The sequence below is a fragment of the Staurois parvus genome, unplaced genomic scaffold (assembly GCF_062004578.1).
Source record: "Staurois parvus isolate SC_StPar_1 unplaced genomic scaffold, SC_StPar_1.0 ptg000287l, whole genome shotgun sequence".
Lineage (NCBI taxonomy): Eukaryota > Metazoa > Chordata > Amphibia > Anura > Ranidae > Staurois > Staurois parvus.
Window position 1 is genome coordinate 18,357,959 of NW_028318083.1, and position 25,524 is coordinate 18,383,482.

Below are 25,524 nucleotides of genomic sequence, written 5' to 3' on the forward strand. Positions count from 1 at the left end.
AGCAATACGCCTTGGCCGCCCTTGACCCTGTTGCCAGTTCAGTTCTGGTTTTCCTTCCTTGGAGCACTTTTGGTAGGTCTTATCGTCTAGCCATTACAATTTGGCTATTGTCAGAGTCTCTCAAATCCTTATATTTAGGCTCCATGTACACTGGGTGTTTTAATAATGCTGGTAACGTTCGCTGTGTATAGTCACATTGAAAACGTCTGTTTTTCAGTGTTTTTGCATTAGCGTTTAGCAGTGTTTTTTGCGTTTGCGTTTTTAGCATTTTTTTAACTCAAAAAAAGTCCAAAAACACTGGTTTGCAGTGATTTACCACATTTTTCTGCGTGTTAGAGCGTTTTTACAGCTAAAAAACACATCAAGAAACCCACTAGTTCTGGGGTTTTTTTCCAGCCAAAAAATGCCCCTGCCAAAAACGTTAATTACAGTCTATGGACATATAGGATAACATGCTGGGGAGTTTACTGGCTGTAGAAAAAAATGGCAAAAGCCAAAAACAGCAGCTGTAAAACCTCCAGTGTGCATGAGGACTTACCGTTTTATTCTGCTTTTAACACATCAACTTCAGGGACAACATGCCACCTAATATATCCCACCCACTTTCAGAGGCCGTTGTAACAAGATAATCAATGTTACCCACATTTCCTGTCAGTGATTATAATGTTATGGCCAGGGGCAGACTGACAACTCATGGGGCCACCGGGCAATAGGGATCATGGGGCCCCTGTGTCCTTGCCCAAACTCAAAAAAGCAGATGAAAAAGGTACCAGGGGGATCTCATGGGGCCCCCTACTGACCCCGGGCCCTCGGGCAGTGCCCGAGTTTTCAAATAGTCCGCCCCTGGTTATGGCTGATCTAGGTATTTTTGATGCTGTGTGCTTTTTCAACAGGCAGTCTGCATCATCTCCCCACTGTAGCTCTCTGCTTAAATAATGTTTTGAAACCTTCACTTTGCAAATCCTCAAACCGTTGCAGCTGTACTTTCACTGCACTGAGATCTATAAAACCAGTAATAAGCATGTGTGGTATTTTTGGTCAGCACTTTTACTTATACCGTGGTTGGACCTTCCGACTCACACTGCAAATAAGTCATCCTCATATTTCCTCCTTGGTTCATGAAGAAAGAGGATGTAATGAGCTAAATCCAAATAAATCTTGTGTGCATGTTGTGTGCTGTGTGGAGTTTGTCCAGTATATTTATTTTGCTTTATGGTTCAGATTGCGGCCAGTATTTTAGAAAACATTTCAGACATCATGTGATACAAGTTAGATTTTTTTTTTATCAAAGGCATTTTCTTATTTATGCACTCAGAACTGAACAGATTGTGCCCCAGCGTGAGTAAAAGTTTGTTTAAAGGGTTAGTCCTGCAGTCATTATACTCAATAGCATCAGATTTATAAACTATGCTTCTGCTTACATACCTCAAGGCCAGCAATGGGCAAACTACGGCCCGGCGGACCTTTTAATCCGGCCCGCGGAGCGTGACAAACATCGGCTGTCAGAATGTGTGTAGGCGGGGCAGCGTGAGGAACGTGAGGGGAGCTAGGCTCCTCTCACAGTCCGCCCTGAAGACCGGAACGGCGCGGGAACACGGCGAGAGGAACGCGCGGAGCAAAGGTAAGTGAATTGACACAGGGGGGACTTGGCTTACTACTTGGGGGGGAATAGTACTGTGGGGGATGAAATACTATATGAGGGATGAATTAATATGGGGGATGAATTAATATGGGGAATGAATTACTATAGGGGGGATGAATTACTATAGGGGGGGATGAATTACTATAGGGGGGATGAATTACTATATGGGGGATGAATTACTATATGGGGGATGAATTACTATATGGGGGATGAAATACTATATGAGGGATGAATTAATATGGGGGATGAATTAATATGGGGAATGAATTACTATAGGGGGGATGAATTACTATAGGGGGGGATGAATTACTATAGGGGGGATGAATTACTATATGGGGGATGAATTACTATATGGGGGATGAATTACTATGGGGGATGAATTACTATAGGGGGGATGAATTACTATATGGGGGATGAATTACTATATGGGGGATGAATTACTATGGGGGATGAATTACTATGGGGGATGAATTACTATATGGGGGATGTATTACTATATGGGGGATGAATTACTATGGGGGATGAATTACTATATGGGGGATTAATTACTATGCTTACTATGGGGGAATATTACTATACTTACTATGGATGACACATACACATCATTCATCTACTCTTGGTCCGGCCCCCGGGTCCAATTTATGAACCCATTGCGGCCCTCAAGTCAAAAAGTTTGCCCACACCTGCTCTAGGCCATTTTTTTGTAATGATAGAACCTGCCGGGAAAATTGAAAAATGCTTTTCATGGCTTCATCCAGTCTTCATACTAGGTCAGAGAAACTGTTAGGACAATCACCACCTACATGAGGTCTTCTACCCCTCTCTGCCAATCCCTCCACTGGCTTTCACTCGCCCAACGAATAAAATTCAAAATCCTAACAACAACACAAAGCCATTCACATCTCTGCCCTCAGCTACATCACTAACCTGGCCTCAAAATATCAACCAAACCACAGTTTTTGATCCTCTTAAGACTTCCTGCTCTTTAGTTCCTGTGTCACCTCTTCCCATGCTCGTCTCCAAGACTTCTCCCAAGCTTCTCCCATCCTATGGAACTCCCTACCCCAATCTGTCTAGCTATCTCCTAATATATCCACCTTTAGACGATCTCTTTAACCTCCCTGGAGGTATTCCCGAGTGTAGCTCGGGGTAAAGTTTCAGCACCACAAGTGGTATCCCCCCCGAGCTACACTCGTGAATACCTTGGAGCATTGCTCTCGGATCCCTTCTGCACTTACCTTGTCCTGCGCTTCCACGATGTCCCCCCTGCAGCGTCCCCGGCAATGTCCTCCAGCCGATGCTGGCATCTGTCTTCCGGGTTCCGTTCCCTGCGATGTCAGGACGTACGGGGACGGAACTGGCAGGAAATTTAAAAATGTCAAAAAGTGACATTTACTCAATACACTAAAATCACATAGTAAAACATTACTGTATCAAACCATTTCACATACATTTTGTCCCTAGTGCTTTGTCCTGTGCCCTGCCTGCAGTTTTACTGTTCTTTCTGCCTGGAAACTGAGAAATGTTCATGGCATCCAAAAAGCGTCCCTTTAGGTCAAAAGCGGTTTTAGACCAGCTAGAGAACAGCGATAGTAAATTAGAACCACTTGCAGAATTGAGTGATAATGATTCGTGGGGAAATTCGTCATCAGACACTAAAAACGATTTTGCAACTTTGTTCAGTGATGTGCGAACTTGGTGCTATATTTCAAATTTCAGTGTTTTTGGTCTTATTATATTATTGAATTAAATTTATTATTATTTATGATTATTTATTAAATTATAATTTATGATTTCGTGTTTCAAATTTTAACATACCCGGGATGTTTACTAGACTCTTGTTCGGACAGATTTCAGTGAGTTATTCCTAAAAATTACAGGCCTACAATAAAAAACCTACAAATTTCCATGCAAAAAAATGTACCGCTTTGAGCACAGAAATACTGACATAATCAGACCAATAGGGAGGTTAAAGAAGCTTATCCTGCTTCTAACTAGTAAACTGCCTTTTATTTCCTCCATCAGTTCATCCCCCCACAGCTATTACTTTTTGTATCATTTAACCCTTCCTCCTAGATTGTAAGCTTTAACAAGCAGGGCCCTCTGTTTCCTCTTGTACCAAATTGTTTTGGAACTGTTATGTCTACCTTCATTTTTTAAAGCGCTTGTCAAACTGTTGGCGCTGTGTAAATCCTGTATAATAATATAATAATTCCCGAGGGCCACATGAGTGAGGGCTCAGATGAGCTCATCGACTATGACAGGAGAGTGAGAGAGAACACTGCGCATGTGCAGTCCTCAGGAAAAGGACAGCATTTCCTTCTGTAGCACTAGAGGATCACTCGTCCTAAGGCTGGTCTGTCCTAGTAAGGATACAAGATGGAGCAATGAAAAGCATGTGCAGTTTTTACTGAAAGCTTCAGTCATTGCTGAAATGGGGGACAGGTATGTTAGCAGAAGAGGGACTTAGTTTTATAATCTGATTAGCTTAGGGCAGGGGTCTCCAAACTTTAGAAACAAAGGGCCAATTCACTGTCTTTCAGTCTTTAGCAGGTCCGGACCATGGCCATCGGGAGTAGAAAATGTCCTGGCATCAGTGGGAGTAATCAATTCCCCATTGCTGTCTCAGCCAATGAGAAGGCAGAGACCCGGGACAGCTGAGGCTGTCATTCACATCGCTGGATCACGATGGAGCTCAGGTGGTGCCAGTGAGAGGAATTGTGCCCCATTGATGGTGTCATTGGTAGGAATTGTATTCCTTTGTTGGTGTTAGTGGATGAAATAATGCCCCAAGGGCCAGACGAAAGCACTGAAAGATACTGTATAGATGAGTGATGTTATTGTAACATGTACATAATTGGTTAATTATACAATATGCACCCACACTACAGCATGTATAAGCCATGGACCATGTTGCAAGCAAAGATCATTTGAAAAACCAAAGCCCTTTAACCTCTGACTGTTCTTTCATATGAAGCTGGTGCCCTAGGATTAACTGTATATCATATAGTGTAGGTTGTCCTAAATCACTTGTACTATACACATACATAGGCTGACCATACCAGACCTGATCAAAGCAAGGGGTCTGCTAATTTAGCGATTTAGCGGTCGTAAAGGCAGAAAGCATTCTCTGCATTAAAGCAAAAAAAAACTTCTGTGACTAGCTCCCTCCCCAGCACTCCCCCCCCCTTATTTGATACCGATCTTGATCCCGCAGCGCTGCTCTCTCTCTTCCTCATCACAGAACTCAAATCCAGCAGTGGGTGCAATTGGCTCCTCCTGCTGTCAATCAAATCCTGTGAGGAGGGGGCAGGGCCGTTTGTGTTTGTTAATAGGACCGTGATCGAGCCTGCAAGAGTTCCCCCTTAGCAAGTGGCTTGTTATGGGGTCAATCGGAAGGAAGGAGGACCCAGAAGCGCAGGAGGTGGACCTGAGAAGAGGAGGTTTGGGGCTGTTCTGTGCAAAAGCGTTGCACAGAACAGGTAAGTATAATATGTATGTATTTTTTTTGTTTTTAAAACTGAACATTTACAATCACTTTTAAGTGTTTGTAGAATTTTAAAGAGGACCTCGCAGTAACTTTGCACATCTGCATTAATGAACTCCTGGCATGTCACAATATACAGTAACATTTAAAGTGTTACTAAACCCAGGCCCCTGCATCCACTATATCTGGTCTTCCACAGTACACACAACATGGAAGTGCAATTATTTTAGTAAATGTAAAACTGCTAAATACCTTTTCACATCAGCAGTTAGAGCAGTCTTGTGACTTCTATCAGTGTTCAGCCCAGCACTAGCTAAAGCTAGTAGGAGGCGTTTTCTTTCTGCTCTAGGAGGATACAAATCCCCTGACCTCTGTCTGGACAGTGCTGATTGGCCCTGTGCTGATCACATGCACTCTCCCAAGAAAAAAAAAACCTCTAGCAATACACACCAAACTGAGCAAGTGCATGGCCACAGTTCAGTCTGGAGATAAGTGGGGGTCGCTTGAAAAAGGGGAGGAACATAGAAGAAAGAATCAAACAGCCTTTTTACACAATGCAGAGGATTAACCCCTTAGGTTCCACAGTGAGTATAACAAGTATGCTTTACTGCATATACAGACTGATTTTACTGTTGTGGGTTTAGTAACACTTTAGCATCTTTCAAAAAGCTTCACCCTTTATTATGTAGGCCCCTTTCACATGGGGGGAATTCTGTTTTGATCAAAAGGGGATCTACCCACAGATCCACTGTTGATCGGTGCAGAGCACGCAGATAACACTTCCGTGTTTATGCAGAGCAGACACAGACAGAGCCCACTCTGCGCTATGGGCGGCCAGGAGTAAACCCGTTCTGCTTATGTATACACCTGACTACTGTCCAATTTAGTCTACCTAAATGGAAGAAGACAAATCCCCTTCCGTTTTTTTTTTTTTTTTTTTTTTTAACAGACTAGACCCAGAGGTAGGTGGGTGTAAACAGACACAAGTCTGTTTACACCCTCCTTTCCATAGGCGGGATTAACCCATTCGATCAGATCTGCCTGAAAAACTGACAGGCGGACCTGATCAGACCTGCCATGTGAAAGAGGCCTTAAAAGCCATCCTTGGGCTCCACCCAGCAACTTTGCCAAGGCTAAAATGATGTTACCAGGCGTGTAGGAAGAAGTCTTTGCTTCCTTCGTGATCAGACTGCAACATCAGCAGGGGCTGATCTGTGTCAGACATATGGCTGATCTGTGAATGCAGCTATTAACTGCATAGACATCAGGTTTTGAAACCTGTGTTATCAGGTTTTGAAATTGTTATCTTGAAGCTGGCATCTCCATCCAGGAAGTAGAGGTTGACCATGATGATTCCTGAACAAAGATGGAGCTGTACTAATGATGAGAAAAGCAGAAAGCATTATCTGTGGTAGTTATCTATGTGGGGAGAAAAAACTACCTGGAAGTGTTACACTGACACATTACTTAGCATGTTGCACTGGCAGATTCACTTTAAGAAAATGATCAGTTTTATCAAAACCGTTTTCCCAGCATAAAATATAAAACTGATTCAGCTGCATATTGGAAAGAAGCAGATATGATGTCTCTACTGCTATACCCCTTTGCTTTTAATATAGCAGACAGTGTATTGAATATTTATATTTATTGGGAATTTTAGGTTTAATGCAGTAAATATAAAGAAACATTTCTAATAATTTCACATAGCACACTTTAAACTGAACTTAGATTTTTTTTTATTTACTGAATGGAGGTTTTCTGGACAGGAATGGGAGAGCTAGCATTTTTAATATTGCCAATTTGTTAATTTTTCTTGGCAGGTAGGGAGTCACCTTTATTTAAATATTGTATAATTGTCAGGTATAACAGCGTGGCACCTTTGTAAATGCATGACATGATTTAAATTCTTGTTTATAAACGTATTTGTAAATACACATCTTTCTTTAGCTACTAGTGAAATTTGGATTGAAAAACTCCATACAAAATTATGCATTTTAGAAAATCGACTTTCCTTTCTGTGAAAATAGATTTACGCTGAAGAATATCTATGCATTCAGCTGAATAATTCTATAGGCTCCACACAGACATTAGATCACATGCTTGTGGTTTTCTAAATACTATCTCCTGTGCCAGGTCAGGCAGCATTTCACTTCTCAGAACCTTGGCCTTGCACTGCCGTAGAGGTAAACATTCTTTCCTAGAGAATAATAGACACCTATCTCCAAGCAGGCCTGCAGGGTCTGGTGATGGGTCAGGTACTGGGTCGGAGGTACTGTATCTACTTTTCGTATAGTGTGGATTTTGAGATACTTTGTGGGCTCTGGAGGAAACCATACCTGTTCTATAGTATCCACTATACGTCGGTTATCATAAATATTTGGGTCCCCAGTAAATATTTGGTGTAAATATGGTGTAAATTTACATTCAACTACTTCATGGAGGAAAAGCTTGCATCTTTTTTCTTTTGAAAAAATATTTTTGCTTTAATTATAACATCTCAAATAATTACACATTTCTATGCTCCCACATGCTGTACATACAGACATGATACAAAACAAAAGACTTAAAGTGGTTGTAAACCTCAGACATGAAATCTGTACAAAGCACATATTTCTGTAGTGTTTACTTGCCTCTCTCCAAAGCATGAAAGCAGCTCATAGATTGTGCAGTTTTCTTTCCTTCCACCACAGGTGGAAGGGAAGAAAATTGCTTGAATTATCGATCAACACAGTCAACACTCCTGCTGCGCAATTGTGATCTGCTGGTTGGAAGCCTTCCTTGCCAACAGAACCCAATGATCACTGCTGGCGGTTGGAAAAAATCAAGCAGGCTGGTTGTACCAAAGTTGATCTATGGATTGCCTTCGGTACAACCAGCCTGCACATAGATTGAATCTGGTCTGGTCCCTGCTGAATCAGCTTAGATTCGATCCATCTGTGACGTGCTAAGTGTAATTTCTCTCTGCTGTCTAGTTCCTCTGTTATCAGTATGAGGCATTTCTGACAATTTTTCTTGACCAAGACCTTAAAACGTAAAAGGGGAGGGAACCTCAGCACACAGCTTGTGATTGACAGCCTCAGCTCTGCTCCTGTGTGTTGTGTGAAGGGTGTGTGTCCCTTCCCTCCAATCAGCTCTCAGAGCTCCTGTACAGAGTTTAACTGCAGCTCTCTTCCTTCTGCTTTGTATGAGAAATCCTTTTCATCTCTTAAAGCGGAGTTCCCCTCTCCCTGTCAAAAAATAAAAGTCAGCAGCTACAAAAACTGTAGCTGCTGACTTTTAAAAAACAGCCACTTACCTGTTCCTTGGTCCCGCGGTGTGCCCCCCGCAGCCCGTTTCACCGGCCATCCTGTATTCCAGGAGGCTGGCATCTTCAGTGTGGGCACCTGGCTGTGACAGCTTGCGGCTTCACAGCCAGGTGCCCACTGCGCACGCGCGAGTAGCGCTGCGCTTCATGAATGGTCCTGTAGTCTTCTGGGACCTGTCACGTGTCCCAAAAGACTACAGGAAGGGAGGACACCTTCTGCTTCCGGTCGCTTAGTCGATCAGACCAGAAGTGGGAGCTGGAATCTGTCAAATTCGGGTACCTGCTCCGCCCTCCAAAGGTGCCAATCCTTAATGGGGAGTGGGGGAGTAGTCCTTAAAGCGGAAATTCCCCTTTTGGGTGGAGCTCCGCTTTAAGTTTTACAAGGCTATACAAGACAAACGGCTACAAATAAACAGGTACAACTTATGTAGGATGATTTGTTTCACCTCTTTGTGTCACCTGAGGCCAGTCACTTCACTGGGTATACGTAAGGGTTTTCAACCACTTTAAAGGATACATATCTAGATATGCTCCTTGCATATCTTTCAGTGAAAAAAAATGACTCTCCCTCTTTACACAGTTACAGTTAAGCAGCCCATACATGATTCACTTTTTTTTTTTCGGCAATCCAGCGGGTTGAACATAAAAAATTACTAGATTTCTTCATTCACATAGTCAATGTGGATGAGGCAATCCTTCCTGCTGAGTTATTGTATTCTGAAAGTGGGGAGACTTCCCCACCATCAGGGTACACTGACCAGAACTGCTCGTTGTAGACTCCTCCTACAAAAAGTTTGCAACAGGCTGGTTGTAGAGAAATCTATCAGTGGATTGACCTCTACAACCAGCCTGCCCGTACGTGGAATGAAATGTGGCTGGTTCAACCATTAATTTCGTATTGCCGGCTTTACCCCACTCCGCTTTCATTCTATCTCCTTCATCCTGCATTGTGGTTTACTGCATGTTTTGTCATTGAGATCTTTTAGACTGCTGACCTTTTTTTTTTTGTGCGGGGTCCACGTTGGCTGTGCAGCTGTGATCAGGTGAGAAAGGTGAAGGTGTGGGATGGATGATTTTACATTTTTTAGCAAACAGACTGGAGCACATGATAGAGTTTGCAGCTTCCAAAAAAAAAAAAGGTACAGAACTCCGCCAATACAGAACACAGCCAACTAGGTTGTTTTTTCCAAGACTAGGCAGTCAGCTTAGAATAATTAACTTTGTGACCTGGTGGCTTTGGCAGAAATGTGAGTGTGTAATACTGTACACATCAAAGCTCTCGCTGCTTGTTAAATTTCGAATCTATTACTGTCAGTGCCTAGTGGGACCTGACAGGGATGCAGTGGTCAAGTCTCAGCTGCAGGAGCTTAAAGCACAGTTGAACACTCAAGATTTAGTCAGTAATAAATCAGATGTTTTTAGTCTGTAATTAACTAGTAAGTGCTGCATCGAGTATTAAAGCCTAGTTTATTCAAAAAGTAAAAAAAAAAATCAGCCCAAGGGACATTGCCTACAGTCAATGAGAAGTGTCCCTTTTGAAAAGGTTATTAGTCAGCACTGTTCAGGAGTGTATATACTGTAGCAGGTCCCTTGGCTCAAATTTAACCTCTGCAACGCCGAATACTTCTGGCAGTGGGAGTGGGGTTGGGGAATCAGAGGACTGAAAATTTCAACAAAAACTAAAGGGACACTTTTCATTCATTGTAAGTAACATCCCTTGTGCTGATCTAAGAAAGAAAAAAAAATCTTTTAAAAAAAATTAGGTTTGTAAGTACTCTGTCACACAAAGCAGCAGCCCAACTCTCTCCCAGTCTGACATATTACCCCAGACAGCACCAATTAAGAGCATTCTTGCTACCTGAGCAGTGCTGTTGATTAGTGCACAGTTGGGGAAAGAGAGGGTCAGTCATACTGCGGTGAGCCATTATACCTTATATTGGAAACAGAAACACTTGTCAGTGCTACAGGAAAGAAATGTAATGTAAGGTCCCAGAGCAGGGTCCTCTTCTATCTTGTCAGGCATGGGTAGGTAAACCACCAATGGGAATCTCAACACCACACAGGCCCTTCTGCCAACTTCAGATTGAGGACATCCAACACAAGAATAAGACGAAAAGAAGAGAGCACTGTGGCTTTATCATAAGAATAAACATAAAGAGTGTTGTGCACTTTGTATTTGCAAACTCAACACCACAAGCTTGGGAGCAGCACACTGAAAGTTGGAATACAAACTAACAGATAATTTATTATACACACACTTTTAGGTGAGAACAAGTGTATCAACAACCATAAATTAGTGCAAAAAAAAAAAATATAAAAATCATGTGACTTTACATGTTTCTCAATGGCATGAACTTCTGGTGTTGCATTGCTTAACTACTTTGGGTCTTCAGGCAGAACAGTAGTGCAGATGGTCCAACAGGGACAAGCCTCTCTTTCCTCCTCCTCCGTTGAGAAAAGTCGCAGGATAGAATACTGGGGCTGTAAAAGTATCCCATAGTAAGAGTTTCTGACCCTTTTTTAAATAAAATTCCTGAATTGCTCTATGCTATCCTGCAAAGATTCCTGTCCTATTCCGTGCTCTGAACTTCTGGTGTTGCAGTGCTTAACAGCTTTGGGTCTTCAGGCAGAACAGCAGTACAGATGGTCCAACAGGGACACGCCCTCTCTTTCCTCCTCCTCCATTGAAAAAAGTAGCAGGACAGGACACTGGGGCGGGAAAGTATCCCATAGTAAGAGTTTCAGGCCCTTTTTAAAATAAAATTTCCAAATTTTTCTATGCTATCCTGTCTTGTGCAAAAACAAAATGAGGCTTTAGTTCTACTTTAAAACCTCTAAAAACCTCCATTACAGAATAGAAATAGCAACTTTATAAAATCCATTTTAACAATGGTGGAAGGACATATAATCAATTTACATGAAGTAAAGGTAAATGAAAATATACAGAGTGATAATACGTGAGCGAGAATACACATTTCTATTAAGTCACATTTTATAAGTGTTTTTTTTCTGCCACAATATCTATGCTGAATGCGCATTGTTTCAATATTTTGTATCTAATGTTGGGAATAGGGTTACAGTGGTTTTGTTGTAGTTTGCAAATGACCAAGTGTTGCTTAGCATCATTACCCATTATTAGTTTATGTCCCATGTGGGGCATACTGTAATTCACTGCTAGTCCCTCTGTAGCTACTGTGGATTTTTGCCTTGCAAACCGCTAAAGGACAAGAGGATACCATCCCATGGTTTGCTTGAATGTATCGTTTTAGTGCTTTGCATTGCTTTGTAGTGCACAGCCTGATACAGGACACTACTGGTCCAGCATTAGCAGAGCTGTAAAGAATCAGTGCTCCCAGTAACATTATGGATGATTGTTCACACCTCCTCAAATGTATATACTGTAGTTCTGGGATGATTCCTCACTGTTCTCATGATCATTGACACTCCATGGGTGAGATCTTGCATGGTGCACCAGACCTAGGGAGACTGACAGTTGTTTTGTGTTTCTTCCATTTGTGAATGATTGCACCAACTGTTGTCACCTTCTCACCAAGCTGCTTGGCGATAGTTTGGTAGCCCAGTCCAGCCTTGTGTAGGTCTAAAATCTTGTCCCTGACATCCTTGGACAGCTCTTTGGCCTTTGCCATGGTGGAGAGTTTGGAATCTGATTGTTTGATTGCTCCTGTGGACAGGTGTCTTTTATACAAGTAACAAAATGAGATTAGCAGCACCCCCTTTAAGAGACTGCTTCTAATCTCAGCTTGTTACCTGTATGAAAGACACCTGGTAGCCAGAAATCCTGCTGAATGATAGGGGATCAAATACTTATTTCCCTCATAAACATGCAAATCAGTGCATCATTTGTTAGATATGCATTTCTTTTGATTTTTTGTTGCTATTCTGTCTCTCAGTGTTACAATACACCTACCATTCGATTTTTAGACTGATCATTTCTTTGTGAGTGGGCAAACATTCAAAATCAGCATGGGACCAAATACTTATTTCCTTCACTGTAGGTGGGTTGGCCCCATATTCTTGATAAATGATGGTAGTTTGCTGAACCCTGTGGGACATTATTTTTTCTGTGTCATTTGCATTGCTTATCCCTACAGCTGGCTACAGATCTCTTGGACTCTAAGCAATATCTGGAGACCAATCTGCATATGGCATTGTAACTGACAGTGCAGAGTGCTGATTTATCATTTACATCTACAGATACTTATGGGTGCCTACTAACCCTTATTTTAATAAATCTGTATTCTGTGATACGAGTTGCGTATTAACACATTCATGCTGGATTGCACATATATATGTCAAAGTGAATTATAGATACAATTATCAAGCCTTTGACATCTGTACATCTGAAGCTTGCACAATGATTGTTACAGGACAGATTTCTCATACAGTATATATTGTAGCATTTGAATTGTGTACCATTCCCCCGTAGGGGAACACCACAGGGATGTTTTTGAAACTCTGAAGAACTTTGCTGTTTTATGCAGGTCCTGTGAATGCTATACTATGTTTTGTTATTATTTGCTGGCGATTTTTATGCTCAATTATTGGCTAACATTGCACCTGTATATTTTTGATGCAAGAATTTCATATATTATTGTGTTTTTTTATCTAGCTTTATATTGGGGCCTAAGTAGTTTCTTACATACACTCTATATTTGGGATATTTGGGATGTTTATTGTTTTTAAAAATCCATTTTGTTTTTATTACACTAGTCATCCTAGGACTCACTATATTGTTATCATTTATTCTTGAAATGGCATCTAAAGTATCAAAAAATCTTTAAACTTGTAAGTAAGGATACAAAACTATATATAAATTTCAGCCAACATGTCCTTACTTATAGTAAATGGTGAGTATGGAAAGGATTGAACCTCTAATACTCAACCAGAAGTCAGAGAAAATCTCCTTGGGAATTAGAAGTTTTTCTTTAAGACAGTTGTCACAGGAACAGGTGTCCCAGTTAGAAGATTTAGCCTCACCTGCTCTGGTGACAACTTTAAAATTCCAGATTTCCCATCACTTTCTGTCTGTCATCACCAGTAAAATTATGGTTGAGGTTATGGTTATGGTTGAGGATGAATTTAGCCCTGACAGAGGTTCTGTCCATTCCCTACTCTGCCCAAATCTATGAAAAAAAGTTTTGGCAATATAGACACTTTAAAACTGAAGTGTGAAAAAAAAAACCCTACAGCTTTGGTCACATCGCTTATCTGTAATGCTCTATGTCCCACACTATGCAGGAAGCTAGATCCTGGAGAAAACTTCACTGCAGGAATGCCTGTCCTCTTTCTTGCTCTGAACTTCTGGTGTTGCAGTGCTTAACAGCTTTGGGTCTTTAGGCAGAACAGCAGTACAGATGGTCCAACAGGGACACCCCCCCTCTTTCCTCCTCTTCCAATGAGAAAAGTTATTTCATTGAATACACTGCTTATAACATGGACTGTGAAAGGGGGAGAGAATCTTGTGACCAATCAGACTCTTCCTCATTCACAAATTGTGAATTACAGGCTCTGTAATCAATGAAGATCTTTTCTTAATAAAGGAGGAAGAAGGATGGGTGGGCATGTCCCTGTCAGACCATCTTTACTGCTGTTCTGCCTGAAGGCCTGAAGCTGGTAACCATTTCCATAAATTTAGAGACAGGAAGAAGATCGGCATCCCTACAATGAAGATTTCTTCTGGATCCAACTGCCTGCACAATGTGGGACATACTTCATTGCAGGTAAATGATGCAACTGAAGCAGTTGGGGATTTTTGTCTAGCTAAACTTCAGCTGTAAGGTGTTATAATTTAAGTTAAAGATCAACTCGGAAGTGTCTGCGGAGCTTTTTTTTCAGTGGGAACACGGGGGAATGCAGTTCTGGCACCTCCATTACTGAATGTATGTGATAGTCGGGGTACTGGAGGGGCTATTGATGCTGGCTGTTGGGGGGGCCTGTTGTTGCTGTTAGGGGATCACCTGTTGCTGGGAGGGGTCTTTTGTTGTGGGGGGTCAATTGTTGCTTGGAGGGATCTGATGTTGAGGGAGAGGTCTGTTGTTGTTGGCTGCTAGAGGATCTAGTGATACTGGCTGCAGGGAGATCTATTGTTGCTGGCAGGGGTCTATTGTTGCTAGGGTGGATCTATTCCTAGGGTTTTTTTGTTGCAGGGGGGGATCTATTTTACTGCTTTTTTGTTATCATTAACAAATACTATACAAATTACTTAGCATCACAAAATACTGATACTTGGTTCTGTATTCTCTGAAAGGGGCAGGTGGGTGGGAGTTGACACAAAGGGACGGTGCTTGGAGGTAGGTAGGGGGTAGAGACGAAGAGTGATTTGGAATCGGGGAGTACCTGCACCTATTCTCCGAGGAAAAAAAGCCCTGGGTGTCTGAAGCGGTGTTATCTTCATTTTAAGTGTTACTCAACCCAGGACCCTGCATTCACTATATCTGGTCTCCCACAGTACATACAATATGGAAATACAATTTTAGTAGATATAAACTGCTAAATACCTTTTCTCATCAGCATTTAGAGCGGTCTTGTGACTTCAGCAGAGCACTGGTTAAAGCTTGTAGGAGGAGTTTTCTTTCTGCTCTAGGAGGATGCAAAACCCCTGACCTCTGTCTGGACAGTGCTGATTGGCCCTGTGATGATCACATGCACTCTCCCAAGCAGAAAAAACCCTTTCTACCAATACACACTAAACTGAGCATGTGCATGTGGCTACGGGTTCAGTCTGTATTATCAGGTGGACATCTGCACAAGAGAAGGGGCAGAGAAAACGCCTTTTTACACAATGCAGAGGATTAACCCCTTAGGTTCCACAGTGAGTATAACAAGCATGATTTACTGCATATACAGACTGATTTTGCTGTTGTGGGTTTAGTAACACTTTAAGCAATTCTTGTGTAATTCTCAGTTTGATGATAATAAATATATCTCCCAAACTGTAACAATTGAATCGGAAAACTATTGGGGTATATATTGAAAACTGGAGCAGCCATGCCTGACAACCAGCCAACTTCTGTTTTCAGCTTGTTCAGGTGAGCTTTGAAAATGAAAGACCTAAAGCTGATTGGTTGCCTTGCACAGCAGCTCTAGATTCTGGCTGCTCCAGTTTGGATAACTTCTCCTTTATAGATCTTTCGGTTAATACACCGGGTATGAAGAATGACATTGTCAAGGTAAATGATATCCTTGGCAGTTATTTCAGTCATTGATAATGTGCATCAGTAGGTGAGATGGTAAAGGATTGTGTAGGTCAGATCTAAATCAGATGGCTGGTGCAGGCGGTGATCATTTTTCCACCTCATCAGCACTATACGCTGTGCAGTAGCTGCATAATGTATGCCAGTCACACTTTCATCTCAGCTGTCGGAAGAGGAAAGGAAGTAATGACACTCGGTGATTGACCATAGTTGGCACACGTTCAAGAAGACTGAGGCACTGTTCTGTGTTCCGTTCTTTTCTATCAGCTTTTGAAAGACATAAAGCATGTTATTGGTATCACAGGAAAGAATATATTACAAAGCTTTAAATGCTGTATTATGTTGCAGGTCAAGAAGAAGTTTTCAAGTGCCTTGGGGAAGGAATTCTTGATAATGCCTTTCAGGGATACAATGCTTGTATTTTTGCATATGGGCAAACAGGTAGGTAAATATACATTGTACAACATATATAAAAACTGGGACAAAAAAAATGAAACTTCCATAGTGTATATTATATATTTTTGATGCGTAATTTATTTTATTATAGGTACTTATATAGCGCTGTCAATTTATGCAGCGCTTTACATATACATTGTATGTTCACATCAGTCCCTAACCCTCAAGGGGCGTACAATTTAAGGTCCCTAACTCACATTCATACATACACATACTAGGAACAATTTAGACAGGAGCCAATTAACCTACCAGCATGTCTTTGTTGTGTGGGAGGAAACCCACGCAGGCACAGGGAGAACATGCAAACTCCAGCCAAGTGGTGCCGTGGCTGAGATTTGAACCAGTCCTGCCAGGTGGAAGTGCTAACCATTTAGCCATTTAGTAATAAGATCAGTAGCTTTTTTTGTCGTAAAGGAAATATTATCCAAGGGATCTAAAATACAGTTGAGCCAGCACTTGGTATAATCTGTAAAATGAAGATACTTTATTGGCTACATGTAAAACACAATGGTAATATTCTACCGCGTTTTGGCTGTAACAGCCTTCCTCATAGCACATTTACACAGAAATGAATCACTGTTAAATAGGTTTTACCACCTTCTTGAACAAATGAGTAGGGAAGGCAATAAAGATTAAAAAATTGCTCACAGGCAATGCAATTACAATAAACGGAGGAGAGACACGGTCACAGGATGATTCTTGTAAATGCAAGCTAAATGGGACACAAGAAAGATCTAAATGTAAATATCAAAATTATTTAAGAAAAATAAACCTTGAACATCTTAATATAAAAAAAAATAAAATAAAAAAAACAAAAATAAATGGAATATTGTCCAAGTTGATGTCTGGGTAGCCTATTTCCTACCCCACACACCCAGCCTTTACCTCCCACCTCCCTAACAAATTATGGATTTAAATTTTAAAAAATCTGCTTGGAGTTTGCATGTTCTCCCTGTGTCTGCATGGGTTTCCTCTGGGTACTCTAGTTTCCTCCCACATTCCAAAAACATGCTGATAAGGTAATTGGCTCCTGTCTAAATTGGCTCTAGTATGTGTATGTATGAATGTGAGCTAGGGACCTTAGATTGTATGCTCCTTGAAGGTTAGGGACTGATGTGAATATACAATATATAAGTAAAGCACTGCATAAATTGATGGCGCTATATAAGTACCTGTAATACATAAGACTAAAAGCCCCATTATGCACCTAAATCTGCGGTCACATAATGAACTAATGTCTTGAGTCCTCTATTCTGGACTGCAGAGTGGAAGGGTGTCTAATGCAGGCCATAGACTGGTCGAACATCGGCCAATTTTTCGAACGAAAAATCGGTCGTTCGTTCGGCCGACGTTACCCCCAACAAATAAAAAAATCATCCGACTAAATCATAAAGTTCACCCCATAACTTCTGTCCCTTTCAGGTCACAGCTCATGCACAGATTTTTTATTGTTAAAACGATCATCGTTCATTGCCAGGAAAATCTTCCGATCGTCCAAATCGGCCGCAAATTTCCCAACATAACCAATAATCTGAAAGTGCAAAATACACGAAAAACGTTCGACGAACTAATCCACTAACGGTATGAAAATCGGGCGAGTTTTCTTTCGGCCGAAAAATCGAACGATTAACGACCCATCTATGGCCTGCATTAGAGTGCTCACATTGCCTGTGCCTGACATGGACACTTCACAATGGCTGTCTAGCGGTGGGGACCTCTTAATGAAGAAAGGGGCAACAACAACTCCAGTCGGCTGTATGCCCATATGCCACTGTTAAATCACCGCTCTTTATTCTAGGACAGGCACTGCAGTGGGTCACTGACAGCAGGCAAATAAAAAATACTGTTAGCATTTTTTGTTTCACTTGTTAAATGGATAGGTGGGGTGTAGGAGGTAGGGATTGAAGGGAGTTTATGTATACTTGAAGACAGCCTTTAAAAAACCAGCAAATAAAGTAAAAAGCCCTGATTTACATACTGAGTCCATTGAAGAGATCAGCAATGCAGTATATGGTGATCAGTACAGTTCTCTGTTGAGTGGTCTGTGAATACGTCATGCTACATTTTATCCTTGATATTTTATATTGTATTCATTACAGGTTCAGGAAAATCTTTCTCCATGATGGGAACAGCTGATCAGCCCGGCCTTATTCCACGACTCTGTTGTGCTTTATTTCTGAGAGCTACAGAGTTGGAAAATGATTCGCAGACCTTCAAAGTGGAAGTCTCTTATATGGAAATTTACAATGAGAAGGTTCGAGATCTATTAGACCCTAAAGGGTAAGTACTAAATCACATGCAAAATATTTCATATTTTCATTGTTGTATTCCATATCTTATTTTGATCTTTATATGGTCAGGAATGAAAGGTACAATTTATTAATACATACTTTTTTTTCAGTCAGGTAAATATTGTGTACTGGGTTTTGTTCTAGATATCTGGTCTCCCTTTTCACAAGTCTTCCAGAGATTACCTAATAAAAAAACTAGTGTTTGCAGAGCTCCATAGCTCAAACTGTAGTTTGTAGTGACTCCTTAAAATGGCTCAATCCAAAATTTCAGTTAGACAAAGCCTGCCTCAAGGTGGGTTGTTCCTGCAGTGCTGTCTCTTCCAATAGCCCATAGTTCTCTGGGAATCCTTTGTCATGTATGATATGTTTATTTGTAAAACAAGGATTGTATGCATATAGTATGAAATCAGATATAAAAACTAGAAAAAAACAGCTTAGTTAACCTTTAGTAACATGCTGTATGTTATACCCATATTTGGGGTGTAACATGTATCATATTGCTATGCAGCACCCCCCATCTACCGGGGCCCCCCCCCCCCCACCCACTGTAGAGTGCTGCATCTGCACACCTGTTCCATTAATTCACAGAGATATATGAATTAATGAACTGTAAGTCCTGTCTGCCACTGCGGCAGACTGCTTGTAGTTGTCAGTGGACTGCGAGGGCGCTGATGAGCACGCTCAAAGTCCATTCATTCTTCCAGCAGCTTTGAAACTGACAACCCATACAGAGGTACAGGCACATAGCTATAGGAAAACTGTGCAGGAGCCTGAGTTATTCTTTTTAAAAATGATTTCATCCCCATCTGATTCACCCCACAGTGCCGGCTTCCCTCCTTGCCTTCCCACCTGCAGCTGCAAGCACACAATAGGATCCTTCAGGATGGAGAGTGGGGGAAGGTTCTGATAAATATGTGACATTAACCAGCCCCCTTCCTTCCCTGAATGAACAAAATGAGTGATTGGTACTGACAGAAGCATAGTAAACTGTTTTTTGGGGGGGGGTTTTAAGGGGGACCTGTCAGGTTGGCTGTCTGGGGCCCCCATGGTTTCTAACAGCAGCCCTGGATGTACACTTTAGACAATGACTGGAAAATTAAGAAAAATAAAACCATAGAGTGTACAGTTCATGTTATCTGACCAGCATGTAGTAAATAAAGTGTAATAAAGTACTGCCATACGGTATTTAGACATTCACCAAACTGCAACTATATCCTAAATTGTTCAGATTTTATTATTATTATACAGGATTTATATAGCGCCAACAGTTTGCTCAGTGCTTTACAATATAACAGGAGACAATACAGGAACCAGGGGCGGACTGACCATTTGGAAACTTGGGCACTGCCCGAGGGCCTGGGGTCAGTAGGGGGCCCCATGAGATGCCCCTGGTACCTTTTTCATAGGCTTTTTTGAGTTTGGGCAAGGACACAGGGGCCCCATGATCCTAGAAGGACCCTGCTCCTTGGAGCTTCACACCAGTCCTACTGGATTTTCAATCTAAACCTGTAGGATAGCAAGAGAATAAACTTGACCATACTACTTGGTACAAAGCTGTAGATACATTTCAGGTAGGCACGTGGTAGTCTGTGCTTATCATTTTTCTCATGGTTCTCCAATATTAGAAGAAGCCTGGGGTTTCAGAATACGCCGTCTCCACCAGGGGCTATTTTTTGCATCCTTTTGAAAATACTAGTTATCACATTGTCATGCATATCCAGTGCAGCTTCAGTATGTTGAGAGGCATTGATCCCGAACAGGTGTGTAGATCAGTAAGTGAAGTGAGAGTTCCTGATCTGGATCAGCGACTCGAAAAGTACAGGAACCATTAATTGTATAGAATGTACATGGTTTTTAGGTCTTGGACTGGTGAAATAGAGTGGCTAGCAGCCCAAGGAAGTAGTTGAGAAATGCTGAGAAATAACCCTTTATTAAAAACAACCTTACCTACTTTATCAAAAGTTGAAATCTCTTATGTTAAAGCAATATATTTTGTTATAATAACAATATAAGTGCTGATGATGTTTCTTCTCCTGGTGTATTCAGATTGTGGTTTTCCTTCTTTGCTTTTTTTAATATGTAATAAACTTAACTAACCCTGACCGTTTTAGAAGCTTTCATAATTCTTTCCTAGCTGACTCGTGGAAACTTTAACGGTACCTCTTGTTATGTACAGCTCAGCTGCATTGCTATAATTAGTACTGGTGCAAGTTATTTACCAAAACCTCTCTAATAGAGATATACAGTCAGGTCCATAAATATTGGGACATCGACACAATTCTAACATTTTTGGCTCTATACACCACCACAATGGATTTGAAATGAAACGAACAAGATGTGCTTTGACTGCAGATTGTCAGCCTTAAATTTGAGGGTATTTACATCCAAATCAGGTGAACGGTGTAGGAATTACAACAGTTTGTATATGAGCCTCCCACATATGCAGGGACCAAAAGTAATGGGACAATTGGCTTCTCAGCTGTTCCATGGCCAGGTGTGTGTTATTCCCTCATTATCCCAATTACAATGAGCAGATAAAAGGTCCAGAGTTCATTTCAAGTGTGCTATTTGCATTTGGAATCTGTTGCTGTCAACTCTCAAGATGAGATCCAAAGAGCTGTCACTATCTGTCAGGAATCCCCGCTGCGACGGGCTCGGCGTAGGCACAGTGCACCGCCCCGTGTCAGAATGCGGGCACTGAGACCTGGCCGTCCGCGGCGAGGGAGTTCGCGCATGCGCAGTAGGGACCGCGGGCACGCGCGTGGCACCAATGGCAGCGCAGGGCGGGATATTTAAACGGCCCTGAGCTGTCATTCAGTGCCTTCTGGTCTTTCCTTGTATCCTGTATCTGCGAACCTGTTCTAAGTAAATTATTGACCCGGATTGTACCTGACCTTGTTGCCTTCTCCTGCCCAGACCCTTGCTTTGCCTGACCTCTCTCCTGAATGCCCCCGTTTGGATCTGACCTTCCGTTGCTGACCTGGCGTGTGACCCGACTACTCTCTGCCCGCTGCCTTGTACTGCTCCGTCCCCACTGTTACCGACCCGGCCCGTTTGACCCCGCACTTGCTCAGCCATCCATCCATCCATCCCGACGGGATCACCCGACCTCCTCACATCAGGCTCTTCCCTGCGGGAGCCCCTGGCGAATACCGCTACCACTGACAGGCGTGCTCAGTAGCCACGACCTGGTCTCGGGGTACTTCAAGTCCATCCCCACCATCAGGGGCTCTGGTGAACACGTACCCTGGGGCTTAGATTCCGTGCGCTGGGGACGCCTGGCCAGTGGAGTGCTAGTGGTACCGCCTGGTGGTCCCTTACAGTACCAGAAGGCCATGACTGAGCCTGGAGGAGGGTCAGCCCCACTGGGAGATATTTGCAGGCACCTATCAGCCCTGACACAGGCTGTGGCAACCTTGCAGGACAAATGCACGCACCTGGAAAACCGTTTCCAGACCCGCTCTGCATCTGGCCCTGCTCCACAGGCCCCTGTTTCCGCTCCCCCGGTGGAAGAAGCTCTGGGGCCAGCTTCAGGGGCCTCTGCTCCTCTACCGAGGGTTGAACCCCGAGTACCATTACCTGAGCGTTTTCACGGGGACCGAACACGCTTCAGGTCTTTTCGGGATTCCTGCCTCCTGTTTTTTGAATTGCAACCCCGCACCTTCCTAACGGAATCTGTGAAAGTGGGATTTTTAATTTCACTATTGCAGAGTGAACCCCAAGATTGGGCCCATCGGTTAAGGGCAAACCAGGACCCTCACCTGGGAACGGTCAGCGATTTTTTGGAAGCTATGGCCATCCTTTATGATGATCCACAGCGGGCAACCTCTGCTGAAGCAACGTTATCCACGCTTTGACAGGGCCGCCGGGCGGCAGAAGAATACGCCTCTGAATTTAGGTGTTGGATGGGGGACACACGCTGGAACGACTTCGCGTTGCGACACCAGTTCCATATAGGTCTGTCAGAGCCCTTGAAGGATGAGCTGGCCCGAGTGGGGGTTCCCGAGTCACTAGAAGACCTAATAGCCCTGACGATTCAAATAGACCGTAGACTGCGGGAACGCAGGTTGGAGAGGTCCGGTCAGGGTCACGGAAATGCATGGGGTCCAATTCCAGGCCCCAGCCAACGAACCAGAACAAATATCCAGAACCCACTTCCAGGAGATGCGCAGGAACCAATGCAACTAGGCCTGGCTCGGCCTAAATTATCGCCAGAAGAACGCCAGCGGAGACCCTCTCTGAACCTCTGCTTCTACTGCGGTGAAGCCGATCATATGGTACGATCCTGCCCTCAGAAAATGAGTAAGTGCACCTCTTTTTCTTCTCTGGCTATTGGCAAGGTCAGTCCGTCCCAATACTTAGTGGTGCCCATCTCCTTTCAGCTTCCAGAAAGGACCGTGGAGGTGACGGCCATAGTTGATTCAGGGGCATGCAGTTGTTTCCTGGATTTAGATTTTGCTCATCAGCAGGGGATTCCCCTCCAGCCCAGAAAACGGGGCTTTAACATATTTCTGGCAGATGGCTCCCAGATAAAGTCAGGAGTAGTTAACCAGGAAACTCCCCCTATCGCCACTACCATTGCTAACCAGCATCAGGAATTCCTCCGCCTAGATGCCATTGCGTCACCTCTTTTTCCAGTCATTTTGGGTCTCCCTTGGTTGCGGGCCCATAACCCCCAAATTGACTGGGAAACCGGGTCTATCTTGTTTCTGTCCCCGTATTGTCAGGAACACTGTAACACTGTGGGCTCAGCAGGCCCCCAGGTCCTCCTGTGCTCCGAGGGAGACTCCGACCTGAAACAGGTTATTCCCGCAGCATACCACGATTTCTTAGATGTATTCAGTAAGTGGGGGGCAGACACCTTGCCCCCCCCACCGCCCGTATGACTGTCCAATTGATCTGTTGCCCGGCTCCGAGATCCCTTTTGGACGGATTTTTCCCCTGTCTGAGCTAGAATTGGGGGCCCTGAAGGAATACATAGAGGACAGTCTCCAGAAGGGGTTCATCCGTGCCTCTACTTCACCAGCCGGAGCGGGGATCTTCTTTGTAGAGAAAAAAGACAAATCTCTGCGACCCTGCATTGACTATCGTGAACTGAACAGGGTCACGATTAAAAGTCGTTACCCACTGCCATTGGTACCCGAATTATTTCAGAGCCTGAAGGCTGCGGCAATATTTACTAAACTTGATCTCAGGGGGCCTACAACTTGGTTCGCATAAGGGAAGGGGATGAGTGGAAGACAGCATTTCGTACCCGGTTTGGGCATTTCGAATATCTGGTAATGCCATTTGGACTGTGCAATGCCCCAGCCACATTCCAACATTTTGTAAATGACATTTTCCGGGAGTACCTTGACGTTTTTGTAATTGTTTACCTAGACGATATACTGATCTTCTCATCCTCTCTGGAGGATCACAGAATACACGTGACAAAGGTATTGGGTCGATTGCGCCAGCATGGGTTATACGCCAAAGCAGATAAGTGCAGTTTCGAGCAGTCCAGCATTGCGTTTCTGGGGTTGATTATCTCCACCACGGGAATCGCAATGGACCCTCAGAAGGTCTCTGCAATTTTGGATTGGCCTGTGCCCACAGACAAAAAGGGCATCCAGCGCTTTATAGGCTTTGCGAATTTCTATCGGAAATTCATTAGGAACTTCTCGGGTCTGGTCTCCCCCATAACTCAGCTAACCAAACTTGGAACCTGCTTCAGATGAACGCCGGAGGCTCAGGAAGCCTTTGAGGCCTTGAAAAAACTATTTACCACGGCACCCATTTTGGGCCATCCAGACGCTTCCCTGCCCTATGTACTGGAGGTAGACGCATCTGAGAATGCGGTGGGTTCCATCCTGTCCCAGAGAAAAGGCACCAAAGAATTACTCCACCCCATAGCGTTCTTCTCAAGGAAGCTCACCCCAGCCGAGAAGAACTACGATATTGGTGATCGGGAGTTGTTAGCCATCAAAACTGCACTGGAAGAATGGAGGTACTTGCTGGAAGGGGCCTCACACCCCATCTTGATCTTCACTGATCATAAAAATCTCGAGTACCTGAGGACTGCCAAACGGTTACGTCCGCGGCAGGCAAGATGGGCACTGTTTTTCTCCAGATTCATATTCCATATCACTTACAGGCCTGGGTCCAAAAATACAAAACCCGATGCGCTATCACGCATGTTCGAAGACTCCAAAGAAGAACCGGTACCTGATACTATTCTGTCCTCAGGGAATTTCTTGGCTCTCCAAACTGACCTTCGGTCCAAACTAATGGATGCATCCACGACCACAGTGACCCCAGCTGGGGTACCCCTCCAAAACAAGGGGGGACTCCTCTGGAAGGAAGGATTGATCATGGTACCCGAAGAAGTCCGAACCCTTGTCTTGGGGCAGTGTCATGACCATCCAATGGCGGGACACTTTGGCCCAGCGAAGACCCTGGAACTTCTCCAACGTTCCTTTTGGTGGCCAAACATGGCCAAGGATTGCAGGCTCTATGTAAAATCTTGCACCATCTGTCAGAAGAACAAGCCATCGAGGAACAAGGCCTGGGGGCTGCTGCGGCCCTTGCCGATCCCCGAACGACCTTGGCAAAGGATCGCAATGGACTTTATAGTCGAGCTCCCCCCGTCTCAAGACCACACCGCGATCCTTGTAGTCATTGATCGGTTATCGAAAATGGCTCACTTTTTACCGTTAAAGAAGACTCCGTCAGCAGCCGAGACTGCGCGAATTTTTATCCAGGAAGTTGTAAGACTACATGGAATCTCGGAGGACATCGTCTCGGATCGAGGGGTCCAATTCACGTCTAAATTTTGGAGGGCACTGTGCAAGGCCTTGGATATCAAATTATCCCTCTCCTCTGCGTTCCACCCCCAGACCAATGGACAGACCGAGAGGACCAACCAGACCCTAGAACAGTACCTGCGTTGCTACACATCCTTCCTACAGGATAATTGGCTACCACTCTTACCCCTGGCGGAGTTCGCGTACAACAACTCCAACCATTCCGCAACAGGGCAATCACCGTTTTTTTCAAACTACGGATTTCACCCTGTCTTTCTCCCTGACTTGGTTCCTGAATGCCCAGTTCCGGCGACACAGGACACGCTAGCTTTCTTCTCCTCCAACAAT

The 25,524-nt window shown here is 43.4% G+C and overlaps 1 protein-coding gene across 6 annotated transcripts in view; it reads left to right on the forward strand.

Annotated features, from left to right (window-relative positions):
• The window catches only part of LOC149458413 (kinesin-like protein KIF13A), a 156,157-nt gene that overhangs the window by 4,705 nt on the left and 125,928 nt on the right, over positions 1–25,524 (forward strand). For all 6 annotated transcript variants that reach the window (XM_089682272.1, XM_089682273.1, XM_089682274.1 and 3 more), the window contains exons 2-3: positions 15,996–16,088; positions 18,203–18,383. In XM_089682272.1, the coding sequence (XP_089538398.1) occupies positions 15,996–16,088; positions 18,203–18,383 (274 nt within the window). The remainder of the gene's footprint in view (positions 1–15,995; positions 16,089–18,202; positions 18,384–25,524) is intronic.